At 41.2% G+C, this 22,849-nt stretch overlaps 1 protein-coding gene and 1 long non-coding RNA gene across 4 annotated transcripts in view; one reads left to right on the forward strand and one right to left on the reverse strand.

Annotated features, from left to right (window-relative positions):
- Positions 1-1,851: 1,851 nt before the first annotated feature.
- On the reverse strand, positions 1,852-20,976 carry KICS2 (KICSTOR subunit 2). The gene is made up of 3 exons (XM_060657071.3): positions 20,742-20,976; positions 14,643-14,928; positions 1,852-3,099 (listed from the first exon to the last, which is right to left on the reverse strand). The coding sequence occupies exons 1-3, from the start codon at positions 20,974-20,976 to the stop codon at positions 2,283-2,285; spliced, it is 1,338 nt and encodes a 445-aa protein (XP_060513054.2). The 3' UTR covers positions 1,852-2,282.
- Positions 20,977-21,056: 80 nt separating this feature from the next.
- Positions 21,057-22,849, forward strand: part of LOC132694127 (uncharacterized) — a 120,290-nt gene continuing 118,497 nt past the window's right edge. Inside the window, exon 1 of one of the 3 annotated variants that reach the window (XR_013556730.2) lies at positions 21,057-21,286. This is a non-coding gene — a long non-coding RNA (uncharacterized LOC132694127). The remainder of the gene's footprint in view (positions 21,287-22,849) is intronic. The other 2 variants (XR_013556728.2, XR_013556729.2) reach the window with 2 other exon arrangements.

A 22,849-nucleotide genomic window follows, 5' to 3' on the forward strand; every position in this document is an offset into this window, starting at 1 on the left:
TTTCTTTTCATTTTTTTTTAATGTTTATTTATTTTTGAGCGGGGAGGAGGGGGTGCAGAGAGAGAGAGGGAGACACAGAATCTGAAGCAGGCTCCAGGCTCTGAGCTGTCAGCACAGAGCTTGACATGGGGCTGGATCTCACGAACTGTGAGATCACCACCTGAGCCAAGGTCAGACTCTCAACCAACTGAGCCACCCAGGCACCCCAGAAACAATTTCCAGGTAAACAGTCCTCAGAGAATATGCGGATTTACTCTTCCCATTACCAAAACACAGACTTTACAGATCATCTCATTACTGATTTTAGAGGACAAGTCTCAGAGTAGAATCACTTTGTTTCTTGGCTTGAACCAAAATATGTTTAAAAATAAATATACATTTCAAATACATAGGAAATATACATTTCCCAGGCAAGGACTGGTTATTTAAATATCATATTGTCTGTTTTATTTACACTCTTCTCCAAGTTCCACTGAAGCATATTTCTTTAGGTACATGGGGGATCATTTCATTAAGGCTAATGGTGATTGTTTTCTAGAAAAAAAAAAAAAATACGTGAACACCAAGGAATATTTTTCACTTTCCCGGAAAAATACAAAAAGGAAGAAAAATGATTTGAATTTTTAGTTCTAATTGTTTCCAGTTTTTTATAAAAGTTCAGTGTTGTTCGGATTTTTATATGACCAGAGTGAATAAAGTGCAGGAGTCAATTGCTGCTTTCTATTTAAAGCAAACTGGCTTTTTATAAATCATAGGACTTTTATTTTGAAAAAAGAAAAAGAAAAGAAAGAAAAAAGAGAAGAAAAAAGAAAAGAAAGAAAAGAGAAGGAAAGGAAAAGGAAAAGGAAAAGGAAAAGGAAAAGGAAATGGGCCAGTAGGTCCTTCCACCAGGTAGTCCCAACCAAGGTGGGCTGGCCTCCTGGCACAGACTGGGAGCGGCTCTGCCCATGTTGCCAGCTTGCCTGCTGTGGCGGCCCAGTAAAACCGGGGCTCCGTGCCATCGTGAGAAACAGGACTGATCTGATTATGTCACACACAAGTTTTGAAGGAACTATCAGATAGTAACAACTCAATTACTCTTTGTGGCTTATTTTTATTCGTAATCAATAACCTAGAAGTGAAGTCCTCCAGGAAGATGGAAGTCCTCCATCTACTACCCCAGGAACACCTGCGGAAGGAAAGTGTGAAGGCGGCATGTGTTAAGAGACATCACCGCTTCTAAAAATAATTTGGAGGAGACAGGCATGAAACTCAAGTTATGATGTGCTTAAGTACTCATCTGATTATTCAACTATGAAGAGGTCTTTGGCACACACAACTGATTTTTAGCAAGCACAAGGTATCAAGACCAACATTTTGACATTATAAAAGCAGGCTGAGTTGCATGAATGTCTGAAAGTGGACGAAAAACTAAGACTACATGCTTTTCCAGCCGAAGAGGAAGCAGAGAGTGGAGTCAAACATGAACGTGCCTTTCAGCAGAAAGGTGATAAACAGAAAGCCAAGCAGATAATATACTGAAGAATGAAGAAATCCCACGTAATGGCTTCTGCTAACTTTCAAACAGAATGAAAAATTCAAACTTTTCAAGGGTAAGAAGAAATGCAGTTAGGTGTGTAGATCACCCCAAAAAAGAGCCCATGACTATTAAACTTTCTGCAGATCTTCTGAACTGTTAAACACCTGATGTTATGGGACCACTCTGGTTCACCTTTAATTTCAATAACTGATGGCTATTTTTCACCAAGACACTAGCTTTGGCATCCAAAATATTAATTTGTTGATGAGAATCATAAAATAATTTTATGTTAACTTTGCTAATTTATGAGATAGAAAACGTACAGTCCTTGATTCTGGAAAGGCCATTTAATATCTTATCCCAATTACTCATCCCGGAAGGAAGGGAAAGGAGAAAGCATTTGGAATTGCATTAAAACAGAAAGTTTAGAACAATATAAAACATGTGGAAAGAAAAATCAAAGGCTAATAAATATTCAGTCTACGTGAAATACAGGAAAATAGGAGAAAGTACCGAAAGAACTTCGCTGTACCACGGTTATACACAGTAGTCATGATCACTTCCTAGATTACTCTTTGGATACTTAATTCAATTGGCCTTAATTGCTTATAAAGTGTGCGACACAATTAGGGAGGATCTGTCTCTAATTTAGCTCTGGGAGAAGCATGAATGGATGGAAACTCTAATCATAGACCACAGTAGATCATTAGAGCAATTAAGAACACAATTTCCAGTCTTGAAAACCTTTCACACAAATCACCTGCTAGCCTTTGGAGCCAGGTTTCAGACTTGCAAAAACTTTGGGGTTCTTAAGGGCAAGTGAGAGCTCATTGAGGAAGGAAATAAAGTGGGAGTCTCTTTCAGATTTCTTTGACTCAAAGATGACAACAATGGTAAAGTGAGGTTCTGGGCGGGTTAGGAAGTAGGTGCTCTGAACTTTGTCATCATAGAAGTGGACCACTTTCTCCAAGCTGTTCAGGTCGGACATGCGGTCTGTCATGATCATGATGACATTGGGCCAGTGCATGACCGGCCTGTCGCTGGGCAGAGACACCACAGCTGGATACTGGTCCACACCCTTAGGGGCCTCTCTGTAGGAATGGGGGTGGTGATAGCCGTGACCCTGAAAGCTCTCGGAACCTCGGTTGTCAAAGATTAAGGACACATTGGCAGCATCATACTTCCTGATGAAGCTGGAAATCTTCCCAAAGAAGTCTGGGTTGGCTTTTGCAGTCAACGTTTTCATTTCTGAAGGAGTCGTTTGTCGGCTCAATGCCTCGTGAAAGTAAAAGCTAAACTTGGCAAGAAGCATGTTTTTGAGTTTCATCAGCCAAAGGAAAAGGTGTGGGGGCTGAACGGCCTTCTGAGACTGCCCTCCAAACAGATGTTTCTTGGTCTCCCGCTGCTTTTCAAAGATCTGGCCCCAAGTCTGCAGCTTGGTGTGAGCACTGTGCAAGTTCACCAGAGACGGGAGGAACTTCCACTCGGAGACCTGAGCCTGGGCCTTCAGGAGATGACTCAGGACATCGACTTCCAGCTGGAAACTGCTTTCCAAAGGACTGAGGATGGGGTGGTGAAATCTAAAGGGGAAGGGAAATTAATAGAAATAAGTGGAAATGTTACTCCACATTGACATTTTCTACCCTCAAAACAACACACTGTGGCCAGACAAGTAACATTATGTTTGGGGGCAGGGGAAGAAAAGGTTGAAGGGCTGCATGCCGATTTATTTAAAAAGTTGTTCTGACGTAACTTCACTGTCTCAGAGTTATGTCAGCATCATATCCTCCTGTGGAAATAGCCTGACATTTAAACAGAACATGAGAGTCATGGTTACCTTCCTTTCAAATACAAAGAAATGAAATTAGCTGTACTTCTTTCCTAACCTATTTTATTCATTCTGGGAATTATATAACTCACATAAATATCAAAACAAGGCATCCTCTTTTTCAGGATGTAGTCCTAAAGAAGCATAGGTAAAAAGAAAAACAAAGTCACTAAAACATATCTTAAATGTGTACGTAACACATATAAACTTACTTAATGTGCTTAGTAACTCCACAAGCTATTATGGTAACTCCATAGTAACTCCAGAAGGTAAGCTCTTATTCAATCCTAGTCCCCAAATTTCCTTCATATTTAATGTTTATTTACTTTTGAGAGAGAGAGCACGAGCAGGGGAGCGGCAGAGAGAAAGGGAGACAGAGAATCCGAAGCAGGCTCCACACGGTCAGCCCAGAGCTCAATATGGGGTTCGAACTCACAAACCATGAGATCACGACCTGAGCTAAAATCAAGAGTCGGATGTTTAGCCGACTGAGCCTCCCAGGCGCCCCTCCTTCATATTTTAGTCACAGTTAAAAACAAAGTAGTAGCTAAATTTAAAAAAATCTAATATTTCAATATTTACTTGTTTTAAATTGGATCACTATTCACTAAATTAACTTTACGACTCATGGACTGCTACCTGCTGTTTGTAAAACATTTTTTCTAACAGTAATATTGTGCAGCGGGAGGGGAGAGGAGTGGGAGTATGTCCCCTTCAGGAACAGGGGGAAAAGGCGAAGTGTGAAGAGCCTGAGGCAAGTGAGAACATGACCCTTTCCCATCAATACCTATTTCTGATGCTTCAGGTTTCCTATTCAGAGTCATTTCCTTGGAAAGGTCTTCTCCGTTCACGTCCACACTAGTCAGCCAATTTACTCTTCTTGTTTCTTAATACCTGTCTTCCACATTAGTAGCTTCACTGCATAATTTGCCAGGCAAACTGGGACACATGGTCACCTTTGCTTTGAGCTCCTCCCTGAGGACAAGTCAACACTGCCTACTTCCTACACTCCTTTATCTCTAAAACATATGGCACAGAGCAGAGATTCAGTAAACATGGTAAACCAACTATGTGAAGATTTGAATCTTACTTTCTGCCTCATTGATTCTGTTGTTTGTGATCTAAATAAAATTCTGTAACAATGGCAAGGAAGGTCCTCTCTGTATGGACCATGTAGAGCTTTCTTGCTCAGTCTTCTTCTGAAAAATGCCCAGGGGGTGATTAGTGTCTCTCTGGCCTGATGCTCTCTCCTTCTCCAGGAGCCAACGCCAAGCCCTTATACTCTTCCTAAAGATCCAAAGCAACTGCAAGTGACCCTGATTTCAAATATGTGGGCAAGATCTAGCATTTACTGAGCATATCCTATGCCCCAGGCACCATGGGAGATGATTTATAGGCCTGAACCCACATAAGTTAATTGCTTCACTGTCAACAAGGCAGAGGCTTCTCATATGGCTCTCTTGGCCCCCGTTGAAGAGGAAAATGCTGGTTATCAATTAAAAAGTGAAGGAAAAAAATCATCACAAATAGACCTAGAGTTTTAAAAAATCCATTTAAACATTAATTAGAGGGATTATTAAAAATTAATTAGAGAGTCCATATTAGGTTGGATATTTTAAGATAGAAACTGATGTGATAAGTAGGATGTAGTTATTCACATGACCACACATTATTTTTTTTTTTCTATCGCCAGTATTTTCCCTTCAATATCCTTCAAGAGAAGGAAGCTAAAACATGGGTAGTGGAAGGTTTTAGTCTAATAATACATTCAAAGAATCAGAAAGATGGGGTGCCTGGGTGGCTTAGTCAGTTAAGCATCCAACTGTTGATCTTAGCTCACTCAGGTCATGATCTTGCAGTCCGTGGGTTCAAGCCACATGTCAGGCTCTGCACTGACAGTGTGGAGCCTGCTTGGGATTCTGTCTCTCTGCCCCTTCCCAGCTTGTGCTCTCTCTCAAAAGAAATAAATAAACTTAAAAAAGTCGGGGGGGGGGGGCGGGAATCAGAGACATAAACCAGATTTCAAATCCCCAGCTCATATACTTAATTAATAATTAATTAACTAATTTGGACTCTCCAAAGATTACATGCTTGAAGTAAACATTAAGAAAGTCTAATACACATGCACACACACAACCCCACTATAGCACGTCTCAAAACCTTTGAAGTGTAAGAAATGTTCCTACCACCTTAGCCTTTAGGCCCTTTGACACTTAATGACCTTAAAACACCACAAGATTCTATAATCATGGGTATCGAGAAAATTTGCCAAGGAACTCAGAACATAGTAAAGACTGTCAATAATAGGAAAACGGTATGAGATTGAAGACAATTCTACCACAAATAACAATACTCCATTTTTCTGCCTCATTGGAAATCATCATTTATATCCAACGCTCTCTCTGAAAGAACATGAATTCTCTGTACTAATCTTCAGAAAGAATTCTGAACAAGCTCTTCCACAAACATAAACTAAAACTGTTTATATGTTCCACATTTATTAGGATGAATGTGAATTTCGAAGCTATTTTTCATCCTAAAGAAGAGCCAAAAATTCATGTTAGTTATTCTGCCAAGACTTTGAGATTAGCATTATGATGTATCATTTCCCCATTTCCATTCTGTTCTGTGCCTCATGCCTATTTACAACTCACACTATAGGGGGATCTGTTAAATTGTCGTAATCCAAAATATATACCTCAGCTATGGCAGCGAGGTTGGAAGAGTCTGAATACAGAATAAATTGACAACTATTTGCAAAGAACATCTGCTCTAAAAAAAGCCAAAAAAGAAAGAGAGAAAGGAAGTGGGGACAGAGAGAAAGCGGGTAAGAGAGAACTCTCTCCTTCACAAATCCACATCAAGGAATTCCTTCCAAAAGAAGTATGCAAGTCCCATGCATGTGAGGAGTCAGATTAAAATGATTAAAAACAATCTGTAGCACAGTGTGAATGTACTGAATGCCACAGAATTATATACATTTTAAAATGGTAAATTTCAAGGGCACCTGCGTGGCTCAGTCAGTTAAGCGTCTTTGGCTTGGGTCGTGATCTCATGGTTTGTGGGTTCGAACCCCACGTCAGGCTCTGTGTTGACAGCTCAGAGCCTGGAGCCTGCTTCAGATTCTGTGTCTCCCTCTTTCTGCCCCTCCCCTGCTCACACTTTCTCTCTCTCTCTCTCTCAAAAATAAATAAATATTAAAAAAATTTTTTTAATTTAAAAAAATGGTAGATTTTATAGTATGTATATTTTACCATAATGAACAAAAATCTATAGTCTTTTCTCATTTAAAACTTTTACTAGTGGGGCTCCTGGATGGCTCAGTTAGTTGAGCATCCAACTCTTGAGTTCGCCTTAGGTCATGATTTCATAGTTGTGAGATCGAGTCCTGCATCAGGCTCTGCACTGAGCACGAAGCTTGCTTAAGATTCTCTCTCTCGGGGCGCCTGGGTGGCTCAGTCGGTTAAGCGTCCGACTTCGGCTCAGGTCATGATCTCACAGTTTGTGAGTTCAAGCCCCACGTCAGGCTCTGTGCTGACAGTTCAGAGCCTGGAGCCTGTTTCAGATTCTGTGTCTCCCTCTCTCTCTGTCCCTCCCCTGCTCATGCTCTGTCTCTGTCTCAAAAATAAATAAACATTAAAAAAAAAAAAATTCTCTCTCTCTCTCTCTCTCTCTGTCTCTCTGTCTCCCTCTGTTCTTCCCCCCCCCACGTTCTCTCTCTCTCAAATTAAACAAAAAATTAAAAAAAAAAAAAACTTCTACTAGTTTTTAGATACAAATACATTGAAGATATCAAGATGCATTAGCCAAAGGTCTGCCTTATAGGACTTTCCATGGTAGGAGGAGGTACTTATAAATCGATACAAGTAGGAAGTAATACATCTCTTATGAGAGATACAAAATAAAATGAGATTTTAGAAAAAGCAATTTCTTTTGGTTGAAAGATTATGCAGCCCATAAGGGAGACAGAATTTGAATTGAGCCATGAAGCTTAAAGAGCAGGTAGGATTTAGCCAGGTAAAGGTGAGGGCTTACATTTCTGGCCCCATTCATTCATTCATTCATTCATTTATTTATTTATTTTAAGTTTATTTAGAGAGAGGGAGAGAGAGAGAGAGAGAATTCCAGGCTCTGCACTGTCAGCGTGGAGCTCCATATGGGGTCAAACTCACAAACCATGAGATCACGACCCGAGCCCAAACCAAGAGTCAGATGCTCAACCGACTGAGCCACCCAGGTTCCCCCCTGGCCCCATTCTTAATCGCCTCCAATTCCACACCCTCTGCAAGTCTTCCCGCCAGAGGCAGAGTGCACTTTCCCATCCCTGGACTATGGCCTGGGCCACATGACTTGCTTTGGTCAAAGGAAACACGTGTTAACAGATGTGATGCAAGCAAAGGCTTCAAATGAGCTTGGCTGGGCTTATTCTTTTGCACTTGGGCCATAGCCACCGTGTAGCTGCCTCCCCGCTAACCTCGGGCTCAGAATGAACGCGTACATGTGGAGCAGACTAAGCCCAAAGCTGACAGTAATAAGGCAAGCCCAGTGAGACCAACAGTGTTAAGCAGAGCCACCCTGCTAAGCCAGGCCTGTCGGGCCAACTTCCAGTAGACTCACAAGCCTGTAAGTGTGAATTTTAGGATGGTCTGTTATACAGAATGATTGTGGCAATAGCAACTGATACATGATGCAGTATGACGGGGTTCAGAACATACTACCCCAAGATATGGCATCTTGGTATACTGACTATTTTATGCTGAATAAGTTTGAGGAATATGTGCAGGAAAGACTTCCTGACCCTCCCCTGAAGCAGGTCATAAAACCCTCAAGTGAGAGGTGCCCTCCCCCTACCCTAAGCAAAGGAGCATCCTTACCTCCAAAGACCAGGGATACAGAAAGGAATCTGAAAGAACAGGCCTTGCTGGTTGCCCCAGCCTTCTACACTTGGCTCATTCCCTTTTTTGTCCTAGCACATCTCCCAACAACTCTTACATCTTCAAATGTACTCAGCTGAATCTTGTTTTATAACAAAATGTACCATGAAAACACAGGTTTCACAGCTTCCTTGGGTCTTCATTATTTTATGAAGGCTCCCTGCCACGGAAAACTTACATTAAATACACTGGTATGTTTTCCTCATGTTAATTTGTCTTTTGTAAAGGGCCCCCTGCTGAGAATTTAGAAGGGTAGAAGGAACCGATATGTTCTTCCCCTCGAAGTTCAAGGACATTCCAGGCAAAACAAATAAGGGACCAAGGTAGGAAATAGCAAATACTTATCAGGAATACATTCGATTATGGAATGTTTTTTGGCTTCTGCTTAAAATCCTCAAAGAATTCTCGTTGAAGCTTCTTCCTTTTTACTAAAAGTTGGGGGACAATTTAAGGCATTTGATGGGAGGTATATGAATTTGAAAAGAGAGACTGGGGCAAGATCACAGAAGGCCAGTAGTCCTCACTGTTAAAATCAAGGCTTGTTATGGGGCGCCTGGGTGGCTCAGTCGGTTAAGCGTCCGACTTCAGCTCAGGTCACAATCTCGCGGTCCATGAGTTCGAGCCCCGCGTCGGGCTCTGGGCCGACGGCTCGGAGCCTGGAGCCTGCTTCCAATTCTGTGTCCCCCCCTCTCTCTCTGCCCCTCCCCCGTTCATGCTCTGTCTCTCTCTGTCTCAAAAATAAATAAACGTTAAAAAAAAAAAAATCAAGGCTTGTTGAATGCCTAGGGTAGAATGTGTCCCACAGAAACTGCACTGTGGTTCTGTTCATGAAATTTTCAGTGAGTGAAAAGTCAGCTTGTTGAATGATACACACACAACCAACGGTTAATTTCACTTATCACAAATCTTTTTTTGAAGGAAAAAGGGTGCAAGGCCTAAATAAATCACAGTTCTGCCCTTGGTGAGAATCCTGTCATCTGAAGCATTCAGATAAAAAAAAATGTGCTCCCTAAAATGTAAACAAAAATTTTATGTAATTCAATTTAAAAAAATGTTCTCTGGGGCACCTGGCTGGTTCTGTTGGTAGAGTATGTGACTCTTGATCTTGGGGTTATGAGTTCGAGCCCCATGTTGCGTGTAGAGATTACTTAAAAGGAAACTCTTCAAAAAAAAAAAAGTTCCTTAAAATCTAACTGTAAAATCATAATTAAAGGATGTAAGTCACTTAATGATATATTACTACTGCCACACTAGAGGGATTTTTTTAAAGCAGTCTAGAATGCATAAATAATTGCTTACTCCTTTGAAAGAATTACTTCTTAAAATTATACTCTTGATTTAGGAGAGTAAATATTTTGCAGTTATAACCTATCTTCTAGTTTTACTTTAACTATGAAACAGAAAAATTAGCCAGAATCTTCTTTTATGCGCACTGTTTAACACAGGTCAGTAAATTCAAAATGAATTCCACAGAATCAAAAAATATTCCACTGATGCTTCCTTGGGAAAAAAAACAAAACAAGTTCTACCTTGCCTCAAAAGTATTCAAGGAATAGTAGTGATGAGGAAGCTTGGGGCAAGCTGAGGGCAAAATATAGGCTGACACACACTGCCCCCACCCCCCACCCCAGGGTGGAATATGTATGATATTCCCCAGATACTCCTGGCTGTCCAAGAACAAAGGAAAGGGGTTGAAGTGCTTGCCATGGTGATGTGGGAAACTAAGGCAAATGAAAAGTTAAATTCCCTTACTGCCTTTGGTCCATTGACAAGTCCTTGAGACCAGCAGAATGACCTCCCTTTAGGAGCTCAGCTGCCTCAAGGATGACACTGTGCTGGGGGCAAAAGAGAACCTTAGTTTAACATTATCCCAACCTCGAGGATCCTGTAAGTCAACTTCCTTTATCTCAACTGCCTCAAGATATATGCTGGCAATCATACTCTAAGCTTATGGTCCCGTTATACATCCAAAGGGTCTCATGACTGAGGTTTTATTCAATAGTAATAAATGGCATTTCCCTAGCAACAGCTAGCCCCTCAAGGTCCTGGAAACCTTGCTTCTAAAATTCCATAGAGACATACTCTATCCCTGACCCCCTCCCAACCTGAGGGTGTATAACAAGTTACCCATCACCATCCCAATGAAGCTCTTCCTGCCCATGGGTCCTCTCCACATGCTTTAATAACATCATCTTTTGCATCAAAGTCATCTTCAAGAATTCTTTCTGGGTCATTGGCTCTGGACCCCACGAACCCACATGACCACCCCAAAACTTCATCAGTAGACATCCTGATCCTGCATGAGCTAAATTCATATTTTTCCTTCTAAAGGGCACACAAATAAAAACTCATATGATTCATGTTAATTATTCAACTTGAAATGCAGCATCATAACTGACTGTGATTCTGAAGGAATAATTTACATTTGCTTAATACTGTAATAAGTTCACCAAAAAAGGAAACCTTTAACACTTTTCTACTCTGAACACAACCGACTTCCAAAGAAAAGAAACAAAATATCCTTCTCATTTGTCTCTGAAAGTAGACTGGACCTTGCTATAACTCACATAGGATCTGCATCTCAAATCAGGGCCAGAGGTTTAGACTCTATGATATACGTCATGCTTGTTAATTTTTTAATACAAAAGCATTTCATCATTGGAAAGATAAAAGATTCACACAATATTTTATAAGCGTTCTGACATGAATCAGATATATTGGGACAAATAAACATTCCCTGAAAGATAAACTGGGTCTTTTGGGAAAAGGATTAACTCTTTCAATACAACAGAACACCAAAACATGAATTATTTCTCTAGAACAATGGAACCATGAAAGAAATGTGTTTTGTGTGGCACAGATGCCAAATCAAAAAGTCTACAGAAAAATGGATATTATCCTGGCAAAGGGCAAAGCATGCTAAACTTATACCTAGAATAATTCTACTTCCCTCCCCAAATCACCATATTATACAGAATTTCAACTTTGCAGAATTTCTTAACCAAGGAATTTATGTTGTTCAAACGTAACCCAAACCTTCTAAATGAGATAATTTTCAGGCTAGGATATATCTATAATCAGTAACTCCCTACTAATTAGATAAAGGCAGCACGGATGGAAGATGGAGACTGTGGATGAAAACACCTTGACCCTAAGTGACACTGCAACCCAGATCCATCAGATTCCATCCATGTCCACTCAGAAAGATGAGAGGTACAGCCAAGTACTGCCCTAAGAGCTTCAAGAATGAAAGCTGGACTTTTGCAGGAGATGGAAGAAATTCTCAAAGCTCTGGGAAGTGGAATGTTTCAAAGAAGGTTCAAAGAGCACAAATCTTGGGGCACCAGGGTGGCTCGGTCAGTTGAGTCCTCTCCAACTGTTGATTTGGGCTCTAGTCACGATCTCACAGTTGGTGAGTTTGAGCCCCACATCAGCTTAGGATTCTCTCTCTCCCTCTCTCTCTCTGCCCCTTCCCCCCACCTCTCTAAGTAAAATAAATAAATAAATAAATAAATAAATAAATAAATACTTTTTGAAAAGATGACAGATCACAAATCTAATAAAATAAAAATGAAAATAGGTAAATAGTAATAACCACTCCTAGGACACACACACACACACACACACACACACACACACACACAACACTCTGTTAAGGTTCAGTACTAGTATATCCCAGTGTTGGCAACCTTCTCTGGTTTATCCAAACAATTTTTTCATGTGGACTATTTTCAGTATCACAGGGAACTTTTAAAACATAGGTTTCTGGGCAACCAGTCCAAAATCATTAAATCTTACCTTCTTGGGGTAAGTAGTGGGGAGGCCCAGGTATGGTTTGTTTTCTTAAACTTCCCAAATGGTTCAGCAAACCACTTTCACGTTAGCATTTGGGAATCACCACGTGAGATCTCTTCCCCTTGAGAATCATTATCTCCAACTGTACTTTTGTTTTTGGATTTCAAAAAACTATTTTATTTAAAAAAGTACAAATCAGGTTTTAGGAAGAAATAAAGTATTTCCAAACAGAAAATTTGTTAACATGTAAAATTTGTTTAAAAAAAGAAAATGTGTATTTTTATATGCATGGACTATCTCTCTAGAAGGGTAGGAAGAACTTGCTGACAACATTCATTGCCTTTTAGGAAAAGAATCAGATGAAGGACAGGGGCACGTTTCACTATGTATTCTTTTGTACTTTATAAATTTTGAGCCATATTAATGTATTGCCTACTAAAAATAAAACAAAAATTTTAAATGTCATAAAACAGAAAATACATGACAATAAAAAATAACTAGAAGACATTTTGGAGACAATTGGAGAGATCTGAATATGGACTATTTATTGCAGATGGTAGAAAATCAGTGCTGAATTTCCTGAGAAAACTATGCTACAGTTTTGTATAGTTCTCAGAAAATATAATCTGAGTATTTGGGGTTAAAGTGTCATGATGATATAACTTCCAAACAATGCCGGGGGGGGGGGGGGATGGTAAATAAAATTTTATAGAGAGAGATATAAAACAAACATGGTGATGTTTTAATAATATGAGTTCAGGGAAAAGATATTTGTGTGTTTATTGCATGGTTTTGTTTATTTTTTAAAGTTTATTTATTTATTTTGAGGGAGAGCAAGGGAGGGGCAGAGAGGGGGAGAGAGAGAGACGGGGGGCGGGGGGAGAATCCCAAGCAGGGTCCACACTGTCAGCATGGCTGACATGGGGCTCAAACTCATGATGCTATGAAATCATTGTTTTTTGTTTTGTTTTTTAATAATAGCTTTGCTATTTAAATCATATGCCAAAAAAATACACTTGTTAAAAATTTTAACATTTATTCATGTTTGAGAGACAGAGAAAGAGCACAAGTGGGGTAAGACAGAGGGACAGGGAGACACAGAATCCAAAGCAGGCTCTAGGCTCTAAGCTGTCAGTACAGAGCCCAATGCGGGGCTCAAACCCACGAACTGTGAGATCATGTCCTGATCCGAAGTCGGATGCTTAACTGACTGAGTCGCCCAGCCATCCCAAAATATACTCTTTTAAGGTATAGGATTCAATGGTTTAATCAGAGTTGTGCAACCATCACCACGATCTAATTTTAGAAGAGTCTCATGGCCCCCCAAAAGGGAACTCAATATCCATTAGCAGTCTCTCCCCATTCTCACCTTCCCCTCTGACCCCTGACAACCATTTTCTGTGTCTATAAATTTGTAAGCTACATTCTGTGTCTATGACTTTGCCTATTCTGGACATTTCCTATAAGCAGAGCGATACACTATGTGATCTTTTGTGACTGGTTTCTTTCACATAGCATAATTACTCAAGATTCATCAATGTCGTAGCATGTATCAGTACTCCATTCCTTTCTACAGTTGAATAATAATACACAATGCTTCTCAAATTCCTTGGGTATTGCTTTTTGGGTAGGAAGTGAGCAATACATTACATGTAGCCAGGCTCATTTTTTTTTTTTTTTTAAAGTAGCAATTGCCTTCAAAGACAGGTTTTCCAGCTGATCAATGTCTTTAAAAAAAAAAAAAAATTAATGGGGCGCCTGGGTGGCTCAGTCGGTTAAGCATCCGACTTCGGCTCAGGTCACGATCTCACGGTGAGTTCGAGCCCTGCGTCGGGCTCTGGGCTGATGGCTCAGAGCCTGGAGCCTGCTTCTGATTCTGTATCTCCCTCTCTTTCTCTGCCCCTCCCCTGTTCATGCTCTGTCTCTCTCTGTCTCAAAAATAAATAAACGTTAAAAAAAAAAATTAAAAAAAAAAAGATAATAATAAAAATTAAGTTGGCTACAAATAGCTTTTTGACTATCAAAAAAGTTCAAGTATGCCTTCCTCAAAAGTACAGATGCCTGTCTCCACTAAGGAAGTTAAAAACAAAACCAAAATTATGCCACAGGCACTGAAAGCAATTATAAAGGAGTTTCCAACACGTGTTAAGTAATGGTTACATTTCAGGAATGAGTGGATGACTCAGCAAGGTGATTATTTTGAAAGGGACATTTATTTGAATAATGGTTTGTTAAGAAGTCACATTATTTTATACACAATTCGCTCGTGTGAACTCTTCTATAAGCAGCAAAATCAGTTATAATACATCTTTTAAGGATTTCTCCACTCTTGGTCTTTGGCCATTGTTTGGAGAAGTATCCACCCGGCATGGTGTTTAATGACGCCTAAAGAAGGCACCTAAGGTACACCTGGTGCTTAATTAATACGTATAAAATGTAAAACGACTATTTCTCTGCTTCACGGTTATTTAACGACGGAGTTTCACGAGTGTGGGGGAAAGACCTCGTCTGATGGGAGGGAGACGCTGCCACGCCTGTCCCTCCCTCCCTCCTCACCTACACTCACCTGGAGCTGTACTTCTTGAGGATGGTGTCCAAGAGGCCAACGAGCTCTTCAGCATTGATGAACTTCTGCGGGCTGAGGGTGTACATCTTCTCGTAGAAGTCTGCGATCTCCATCCGGGCCTGAACGAAGAAGCAAAGCTGCTCTGACAGGTGGGAAAGCAGTTCTTCCACGTGAGGGGCGGTCCCACCTAGTGCACCGCGGCCAGTCACCACCTTCTTCAGCTCGTTGTGCAGGGAAGTGTAGATGGTGCGGATGGAATCCTTCCTGCTGAAGAAGGACTGGCCCCCTGGTAGGCAAATGACATTAGCATATGACAAGTAAGGAAGAGAAAGCAGGACAAAAGCTCTCCCAGCATCCACACGGAAAGGAGTGGAGCCTACTGAGCTCAGTAAGTTATCATCAGCCACCAATTCAAATATTTTGCGACTCGTAATTTCACCGAGGAAGAAGAAAGAATGCCTGGTGCGACTCATTAGTGTGGCAATGCACCTGTGTATGATTTCCTTACCCGTGTACCAATTCTCCCCCACCCCGGTTCAATGAGGATTCACATTTATTTCAGAGGATAATTGACCTAGTAAGTGACATCAACCTGGATCTAAATAGCCCGCCTTCCACATAAATATATTTAAAACAAAAAAGAATACCCGATCGGAAAACACTGTTGTTATTCCTGATAAATCAGGAAATTTTATTTCTGCATTAGAGTTGCATTTTCCTTTGCCTTAGCTTTTAAGCCATACCAGAAAATGGAAAATACACATATGTGTATCTCCCTTACACAAGAACACAGACTACTGGGGTCCCAGGGGAAAAAAGAAAACCTTTAGTCCTTTTGTTAAAATAATCTCTATGCCTGGGGTGCCTGGGTGGCTCAGTCCGTTGACCGTCCAACTTTGGCTCGGGTCATGATCTCATGGTCCGTGAATGCAAGCCCCGCATTGGGCTCTGTGCTGACAGCTCAGAGCCTGGAGCCTGCTTCAGATTCTGTGTCTCCTTCTCTCTCTCCCCCTACCCCGCTCATGTTCTGTCTCTCTCTGTCTCAAAAGTAAACATTAAAAATTAAAAATTAAAAAAAAAAATCTCTATGCCCAACATGGGGCTTGAACTCATGACCCCGAGATCAAGAGTCACACACTGAGCCAGCCAGGTGCCCTGAAATCTTTAGTACTCTTGACAAGGTTGACATTATAGGTTATAACAAAATAAGCACCATGCTGTGAATTATTAAGAGCAGGAAGCAATTATAAATAACTGCTGGTGTAATTCAGGGGTTCCAAAGCAAATCAGAAAGAAAAAAAAAAAAGATACATCCTTTTCAATAGTTAAAAAGAATCAAGTGGCACAGACAGCATTTCCTTACTTCTGTATTAATGCATGATGAGCTCTATTTCTAATAATTATAGAGCCAGCTTCAGCTTCATAGATGTTTTCTTAAGCAATTCTGCACCCCACTAAAGGGTCACAGGTAAGACATTAGGAAAATGAAAAGAAATAGGGCAAGTTTAAACACTAATTCTCAGGAATATATAAAAACCTCAGAAATGGGTGACAGTTTAAATTTTCTATTGATACACACAAAATAGTTTAATGAAGAAATTTATCACTATTCTAAACATATCAATTAGGAGTGAAAATTATGTATCAAGGGATTTGTAAACTATCCCCTTAATAAATGAAACATCTCACAATGCTGTTTTTAGTTTAGGGCCCCATTTATGTTTCAAGAAATGAATCTTACATCCCTTCCTACTACTGTGACCACCTTGTCCCAGTTTTTCCATGACTTTCCAAGTCTTGGCACTCAAGGTCTGGCTTCTCGGAAAACCCTTAGTCCCATGTCCTGGGAACCCCGTCAGCCCTGGGCAAACCCAGAAGTTTTGTCACCTTCCTACTATTCCATAAACTACTAATACTTAAAAAATGTTTTCTTCAATATACTGCCTAAACAAACTGACTAGCATTCAAATCATTCCTCCTGCTAATAGCGGCAAAAACTATGCGGTACAGGTGGATTGACCCCAGCCTAACATCCCACACAGGACTGTACCCTGAAGGGTTTGCCTTCCTTCCCTGCCTGTATTCAGTCTAACTTGGCAGATTTTGTGATGCGACAGTATGGAATAAATAGACCTCTGTGTCCAAGTTCAGGAAAAAAATCTCCTAGCTGAGGAAGGCAATAGAGTACCAAGCAAAATCCCTGGGCTGACTCAGTCAGTGGAGTGTGTGACTCTTGATCTCAGGATTGTGAGTCCAAGTCCCATGTAAGGTGTACAGATTACTTAAAAACAAAATCTTAAAAAAAAAAAAAAAATCTAAAAGCTCTGGAAGTCTGACTTAGTTCCAACTTTCAGCTTCTGAATTTATAAGCTGTGTGATGTGCAAATGACTTAGCCACTCTGAGCCTTCGTTGTTGTTTTTTAACACGCAGCTAGTAACAGAGTTGCTAAGAAGACAAAATGAAATAACATTTGGTATGTAATGTGCCTGGAGCAAAGCACATATTCCACAACCATAATCCCCTTCCCTTCCATTCATACCTGATATAAGAAAACTGTAACCACTAAGTGAGCTTCTAAAACTCTATGGTAAATTGGGAGCTTCACGTACTGTAAAAAAGAATAGCATCTATTTGAAAGATAGCTAGGTGATTTCAACTGTACTCCCCTCCGCTGTTAAACAGCGTGGCCTTGGTGAAAAAGGGATACCTTCCTTTGTCAGATTACCCTTATTTGAGGGAGTGGAAACACCACATAAATACAAAAATACTGTGAAAAGCTTATCAATAAACACCATCACTAATATGTAAAACCAAGGGACACTATAAGGAAGGGAGAGACCACCAATGCATTTCTTTTAAACAGGTCTCTGTTCTCCAATCTCTCAGGAGCACAATCCTATTGTTGACTATCCTGGTAAGGAATATCCAAGGGGGACGGGCCTTCCTTCATACTGGGAAACAAGGAATCAGAGACATCAGACACCTTCCTCTTTTCAATTTTTTGAATTTACAAAATACAGTTATTTTGAATTATTTCTAGAAGGCTCTATGTATTGAATCCTCATTATTTCTCAAGATTTCAGTGGTCCATCGCACATGATAAAATTTCACATAACAAATATATTAAAGGAGTATGTAAAATATCTAATTGAGTATTTTGTCCCACAGCTTCTTGTTAATGATAATTTGTAAACATCAGTTCTCAAGTTAAGGCATTTTCTACCATGCTAAATTCCAACAGCCAGAGGTTGAGGAAACCCTCTGGTAATGAAACCAAAGGGAGAAAAGTATGACCTAAAATCCTCCAACGGCATTGAGATGGCATATTTTAAGCCATCCCCAAACAGGTATATTCTCCCCTCAAAGGAAAGAGAAAGCTCCAGGATAAGGAAGGACTCCACCCAAAGTTTTCCAGAACTGAGCCAATACAGGAACAGAAGGCTCCCTGTCAGGCCTGTCCTTTGCCTATAGTGTTTGCTGACATGTGCATGTATAAACAGGATTCTCTGCTAAGGTCTCTGATGAACACTAGTCGTGAGAGTGAAGTCAGAAAGACTCACTTTTTTGAACCATGTTTTAAATGTTTAAAAATACACATAAAACTTTTTGTTTTGCTTTTTAAAGAAAACCATACATTCTAATTAGCAAAGTATTTGAAAAACATGGGAATGTCTAAGTGGCAACACAAAAATTTTCCCCCAAGGTTTTAAGAAAATGGAGTCAACAAAATAATCACAAAATCATATTGTAAGCACGTTATCACAAACACTCTCAGTATCAAAAAACCGTAAGATATCTGCAAAGTTAAAATTTTAAATCTGGAACCTACAATTACTACACATGGGAATAAGTTATGAGGCATTGAGATTAAACATGCCATTTTCAGAACATTTACTCAGAAGTGACAGATCACCTGGGAGTCTGAGCCATGCCAGGGCACGTTTCATACTGTAAATTGCTCCTGGGTCAGTTTCAAGGTGCAGCCTTCAGGTTCATGCATGCAAGCTGGGCGTCTGTGCAGAACTAGTCACTTTACATAATAAGGGCCATTGCAAAGAACCAAGTCAGGGACAGTGATGGTCTCACACATGCTCTTACACACAGGCAGCTAGTTCTGTTTACCAAAAACCAACCAGACACATACAACTTAAACTAGAATAGCAGATTTTTAAGCTGGGGTGTATAAATAGGCTTTAGGAAATCCACTGAACCCTCTCAGATTATATGCAGAATTGTATTACACATATATTTTCCATATACAAGTCCATGGGTTTTATCAAATTCTCATACATGTGCTTTAAAAAGAATCATGGCACTGGGGTCAATTACCATTCTTCATGAAGTGGGGGAATCTAAAAATAACAAAAACTGCCAGAAAATTACCCACTTTCAATTTTACAGCCAGAATCCTCTGCATTTCTAAATACAGTTGACCTTTGAACAGAGCTGGGGGTGACAGAGGAGGGTGTTGGGGTGCTGACCTCCCCCAACACAGTCGAAAATCCAAGTATACCTTTTGACTCCCCAAAAACTTAATTACTAATAGGTTATTACTGACTGGAGGCCTTACTGATAACATAAACAGTAGATTAACACATTTTGTATGTTATATTTGTACATCTATTTGTACATATATATATTGTATATATATATATATATATACAGTATTATGTATTGTATTATAATAAACTAGAGAAGAGACAATGTTAAGAAAATCATAAAGGATGAGAAAATACATTTACTGTACTGTATTTATGGAAAAAATCCGTGTATTAGTGGACCCAGGCAGTTCAAGCCCCTAATGCTCAAGGGTCAACTGTATATACAAGGTAAATTTAAAGTAGAATACATATGCCAATTTTTTATAAATCACATGGATAAGAACACAATCTGACACTTCAAAAGCAGGTATTCCAGTTTGAGATCTGTCAACTACCTGCACCAGTGAGCACAAACAATCTGCCAATCTGTAGAAAGGGGAATAATAATAATGCAACATCAACTGCAAATTTGTGAGAAGTACCACTGTAAAAAGGGGTGGAAAAACACACAAGGTGAATCTATCTGACCAGTTTTTGCCAATACATCAACATACTAAATAAGTCATTACCTGAACAGCTAAGGCAGAAGTTAAGATCTGAGAAAGCCCTACCCCTTGGGTGTTTACTGACAGCAGTATGTACATGCCCACTTTCAGGAAATGTAAGGAAACTAGGGGTTAACAATCAAAATGGAATCTGCACTCAATTTTACCTTTCTATTCTACATTGTATATATGTGTTCTTCACTCATACCCAACCCTGTGCTTTCTGATAATGAAAGGGTGTAAACATAGGCCAAAATACTAACACAACTTTGAAAGCTCTGGGATTTATAGTATTTATTGCTGATAATTGTAAGCCGTAATATTCTGTATGCATAGCCTTTGGCTTTCACATATTTTATGTCCTCCTGATCTACTCATACTAATTGTTTCTGTAGTGAAAATCAGTTGCTCTTGCATCTTATTTTCAGGGGCAAGATTTATGACGGAGTAAGAGTGTTTACCATTTCCCCCGTAAGTCCCCTCTTGCTAGTGTTAGGCATATTTCTTGCCTTTCCTGTCCAGTATTCATTTCCTCATTCATTAAATATTTATTGAGAGCCTAGGAAGAGGGGGTAGGACTCCATCTGCAACTCGCAGGGGCCTTAACCTTAAGAGGCCGGATAAAAGTGTTCATTAATTATAACTAGGTTGTGTTGGCAAGTTTTGCTCCTCTGGCCACAGTGTCACTGATCAGAAGAGTGAAGACATACAGTTTGCTTAACTTCTCATTTATGGCACCAATCCATGCACTGAGCAAAATGGATACACCCATCGGTTTGTGGCACAGCCCTGCAAAGAGCATCCACCCGGGCGGCCAATCTAACAGCAGCAGAGGCCAGTGGGCGGGGTTTGTGGAAGCCGAGGGAAGGAAGGGAACGGTGGGAGAATTGGGAGTGCCAAGTTGAGCCTGAGGCTAGAAGTGACAGAGACAGGGAACCCAAGCCACTGCCGATCGGGGAATAGACCCCCTTTCCTTCCTCCTCAAAGGGCACGGGGGGCGGGGCGGAGGTACCTAGTTTTTGCCCCAGGTAGGTGAGGCTGTGATAGACCTTCTCGGCCGCGGCCAGGTGGGCCAAGGCCGCCAGCAGCGACAGCCAGCTGCCCCCCGCGCTCTTGTTGGCCTCTCGCTCCTTGTCCACATTGTCCTTGGCCTTGTCGTAAGAGAAGATACCCAGGTGAGAGAAGAACGTCTCCAGCACCGCCTGTTCCACCGGGACCGGGGCGGCCAGCGGGATAGACTCCCCCATGCGAGCTGCGATCCAGCTCCACCCACGTGGCTCTCCTCTCCCTCGCACTTCCGGGTTCTCAGGGAACGTGCGCACAAGCGTGCGTGCGCGCGAACGCCGCAAGCGGCGAGCTCGTGAGCGCGCTGCCGCCTGGACCGCGCCTGGGCCTTAGAGAGGACACCAGTAAGGGCCAAGGAAGGAGGGAAGTGGCCCGTCTTCAGCTCCTGAGCAACTTCGGCGCTTCGGCTCCCGTACTGCTGACTATTCGGATCTTTAGGGCAGAACACGAGACGGTCAACTCGCTGCTCCGCGGACCTGACTGCGTTCTGAGGTGAGCTGAGAGGCCCCTCCCTGTGAGACTGCGTCAGTGCTGGTGACGTCACGCTGACTTGACGTCCGTAGTTCTTGGTCTTAACATCTGGCCTGGGCTCGCCTGGGGCCTGAGGGCGGGGCGCGAAGATGAGGCTAGTGGCTCGAGGTGTGCTCTCTCACAAGGAGTCAGTTCTCATGCCTTTTAAACCAACGCAAGTACGTGGCTTATAGTACCTGATACCGGTAAAGGTTTGTATCTTATCCCCCTGTTTCATTTTCACCCAGTCGCACACTTTGCAGTAATTCGCACCTGTATCCTGCACAAGGCATCTCAGGTTCGCGCGAAGGGAACAGCTTCCGAGCAGAGCTCTGCAGCTTGCCCATGCTACCCAATCTACGTTAGGCTTCCTTCAAAAGGTCTTCCAGGAAGGATACATTTTTTTTTAAATTTTTTTTTAACGTTTATTCATTTTTGAGACAGAGAGAGACAGAGCATGAATGGGGGAAGGTCAGAGAGAGAGGGAGACACAGAATCTGAAACAGGCTCCAGGCTCTGAGCTGTCAGCACAGAGCCCGACGCGGGGCTCGAACTCACGGACCCCGAGATCATGACCTGAGCCGAAGTCGGACGCCCAACCGACTGAGCCACCCAGGCGCCCCCAGGAAGGATAAATTAATGAAACTTCTGTTGAAGGTTCTGAATTGCAAGCCCTGTGTCATTCAGATTAATTACAAATTCCTTGACATTTAAGAAACACCGTAAACCCAGGGTGCCTGGGTGGCTTAGTCGGCTGGACATCCCATGTCAGCTCAGGTCATGATCACCCGGGTTGTGGGCTGGAGCCCCGCCTCAGGTTCTGTGCTGACAGCTCAGAGCCTGGAGCCTGCTTCAGATTCTCTGTCTCCCTGTCTCTCTACCCTCACCCTCTCTCTCTCTGCCCTTACCCTGCTCTCGCGCTCTCCCTCTCTCTCTGTCTCAAAAATAAATAAACATTAAAAAAAAAAAAAGAAACACCATAAACCCAGCTTATAGGTATGTCCACTACTCTGAAATTATGCCCACTACTTGCTCAGTTAGTTTTTTCCTTTCTTCCTTGAGCATGATTATTTTACACTAGTCACACTGTTGAATCACGTGTATTCATATGCCTCTTTGACCTAAGTGGTGAACTCCCCGAGTCAGAATCTAACGTTCACTCACCTTTATAATTGTTTCATAATGGATAGTACAGTGATATTTGTTGAAATGAGGGAATTGTTTGTTTTCATTTTTTTTTTTTTGTCAAACTAGATCTGTTTTGCTATCACCACCTTTTCATGCAAATCCAACAGTTTAGTTTTAATGAATATATAGTGCGCCTGTTCCCTGCTCTCAAGAATATAGTTGGATACAATCAGCCATGTTAACTGCAATACAAGGCAGAATTTTATGTGTTATAAAGGTGAAAAAGGAGGCAGCAGTCATATCTTTTGGGAAGAATCAGGGAGGCTTCCAGGAGGAGAATGTGATGGTTCTCAATGAATGAGTAGAAGTTAGTAATCAAAAAAAGTGTAGTACTAACATCAAAACCAACAGACAGTG

This window comes from Panthera onca, chromosome B4 (genome assembly GCF_046562875.1).
Source record: "Panthera onca isolate mPanOnc1 chromosome B4, mPanOnc1 haplotype 2, whole genome shotgun sequence".
NCBI lineage: Eukaryota > Metazoa > Chordata > Mammalia > Carnivora > Felidae > Panthera > Panthera onca.